The sequence below is a fragment of the Colletotrichum karsti genome, assembly GCF_011947395.1.
Source record: "Colletotrichum karsti strain CkLH20 chromosome Unknown Scaffold1, whole genome shotgun sequence".
Taxonomy (NCBI): Eukaryota; Fungi; Ascomycota; class Sordariomycetes; order Glomerellales; family Glomerellaceae; genus Colletotrichum; species Colletotrichum karsti.
Window position 1 is genome coordinate 1,689,651 of NW_024065901.1, and position 1,327 is coordinate 1,690,977.

Below are 1,327 nucleotides of genomic sequence, written 5' to 3' on the forward strand. Positions count from 1 at the left end.
TCGTCGGTTTTGGCTCGAAATACCAGCAGCCCTGAAACGAGCATCCTTGGTCTTCCGCTGCTGCGTCGGTGGCGGTGGAACCGTGCCGGTGAGATGAGCCTCTGCTCGCCTCCATGCGGCGTGGCTTCCTGCAGTCACATTGAGTCGCGGAAGGCCATGGCACGGCGCGTTACAAAAAAGTTTTTCCTTCTTCTAGATGTTCTGAATTTGTTTGCCTCCCGCATGACTGCGGCTCGGCCGCCTGCTTCTGCGGTGTCATTGACATGGCTCATTTCGCATCAGAGAGCTGTCTTCGTCTACGCGCCCAATCATAAAGATGATAACAAGGTTAGTCGAGATCAAACGGTCCCAGCCGAAGATCCCAACGATGCTTGATTCCGTAACTTACCTGCACAACGGCGGCGCCGTGCCGCCTCGACCGAAGCTCCGTCTCATCGGGCCGCAAGCCGAACCTCTCCCGAAGTCACCGGGGCCCGGCCGAACTTATACTTGATGCCAAGAAGTACACTCCGTCTCGAAATGATGCTCGTCCGTCTTTTCCTCTCTATCGGTTAGTATCGAACCGTCACCAGCAACACTCACACTCGTTTTCTCCTCGGCCTTTGCCCCTCCCGCCTCCGCGTTGATCTCAGTGTGCCCGGTCTCTTGCCCGGTCTCTTGCCCGGTCTCGTTCTTCTTCTTACTAGCGCCCTCCATCGCGCGGCGCATCACCTCGCTGAGAATGGTAAGCCTATCGCTGACAACATCGCCGGTGAGAGGGAGTTCACCGGACCGGGTGAGGACCTCCTGCTGCCAGTCCCGTCGCCGGCACGGCAGGCACTTGCCCTGCCTGCGGAAGACGCCCTCGGGGATCGTGTCCGGGCAGCTCGCGCCGCTGAGACTAATGGCGGTGGACTTTGGACACGCCCAGATGACGTGGTGGCCTGAGAAGCAGCCGCATGTCGTGTAGTATATGTTTTCGGCGGTGCACATGGCATTGCTGCTTGCTCGTGATGGGCGATCCGTGTGTACGTGAGTGTGGTGGGTTTGTTCCTTTGCGTTCTTGGCACATCGTGATATATCTGCTCTTGGCTTCTCTGGGGGTGTGGTGTTTCTATAGGCAAAGCCTGAGTGAGATTATTCTTGTTGATGGACATTGCGATTGTGCCTTTGAGCGAGGACACAATGGCTCTGTATTGATGAATCGAGGCATTGTCATTCTTCAGGGACAAGGGGATTCTTCGAGTATGTGTCTGTGTTGGAGATATCAGATCACTTTGTCCACTTTGAAAGAAAAGGCGGACGAGGGTGAGATCCTGTCAAGGATCTTATTCATTACGAGGTGCGG

At 55.9% G+C, this 1,327-nt stretch overlaps 1 protein-coding gene across 1 annotated transcript; it reads right to left on the reverse strand.

The window, feature by feature from the left end:
- Window positions 1-483: 483 nt before the first annotated feature.
- Window positions 484-972, reverse strand: CkaCkLH20_00379 (uncharacterized protein; the record flags this gene model as incomplete). The annotated part of the gene is made up of 1 exon (XM_038883099.1): window positions 484-972. One exon carries the CDS (start codon window positions 970-972, stop codon window positions 484-486), a length of 489 nt encoding a protein of 162 aa, XP_038751804.1.
- Between the last annotated feature and the right edge of the window lie 355 nt (window positions 973-1,327).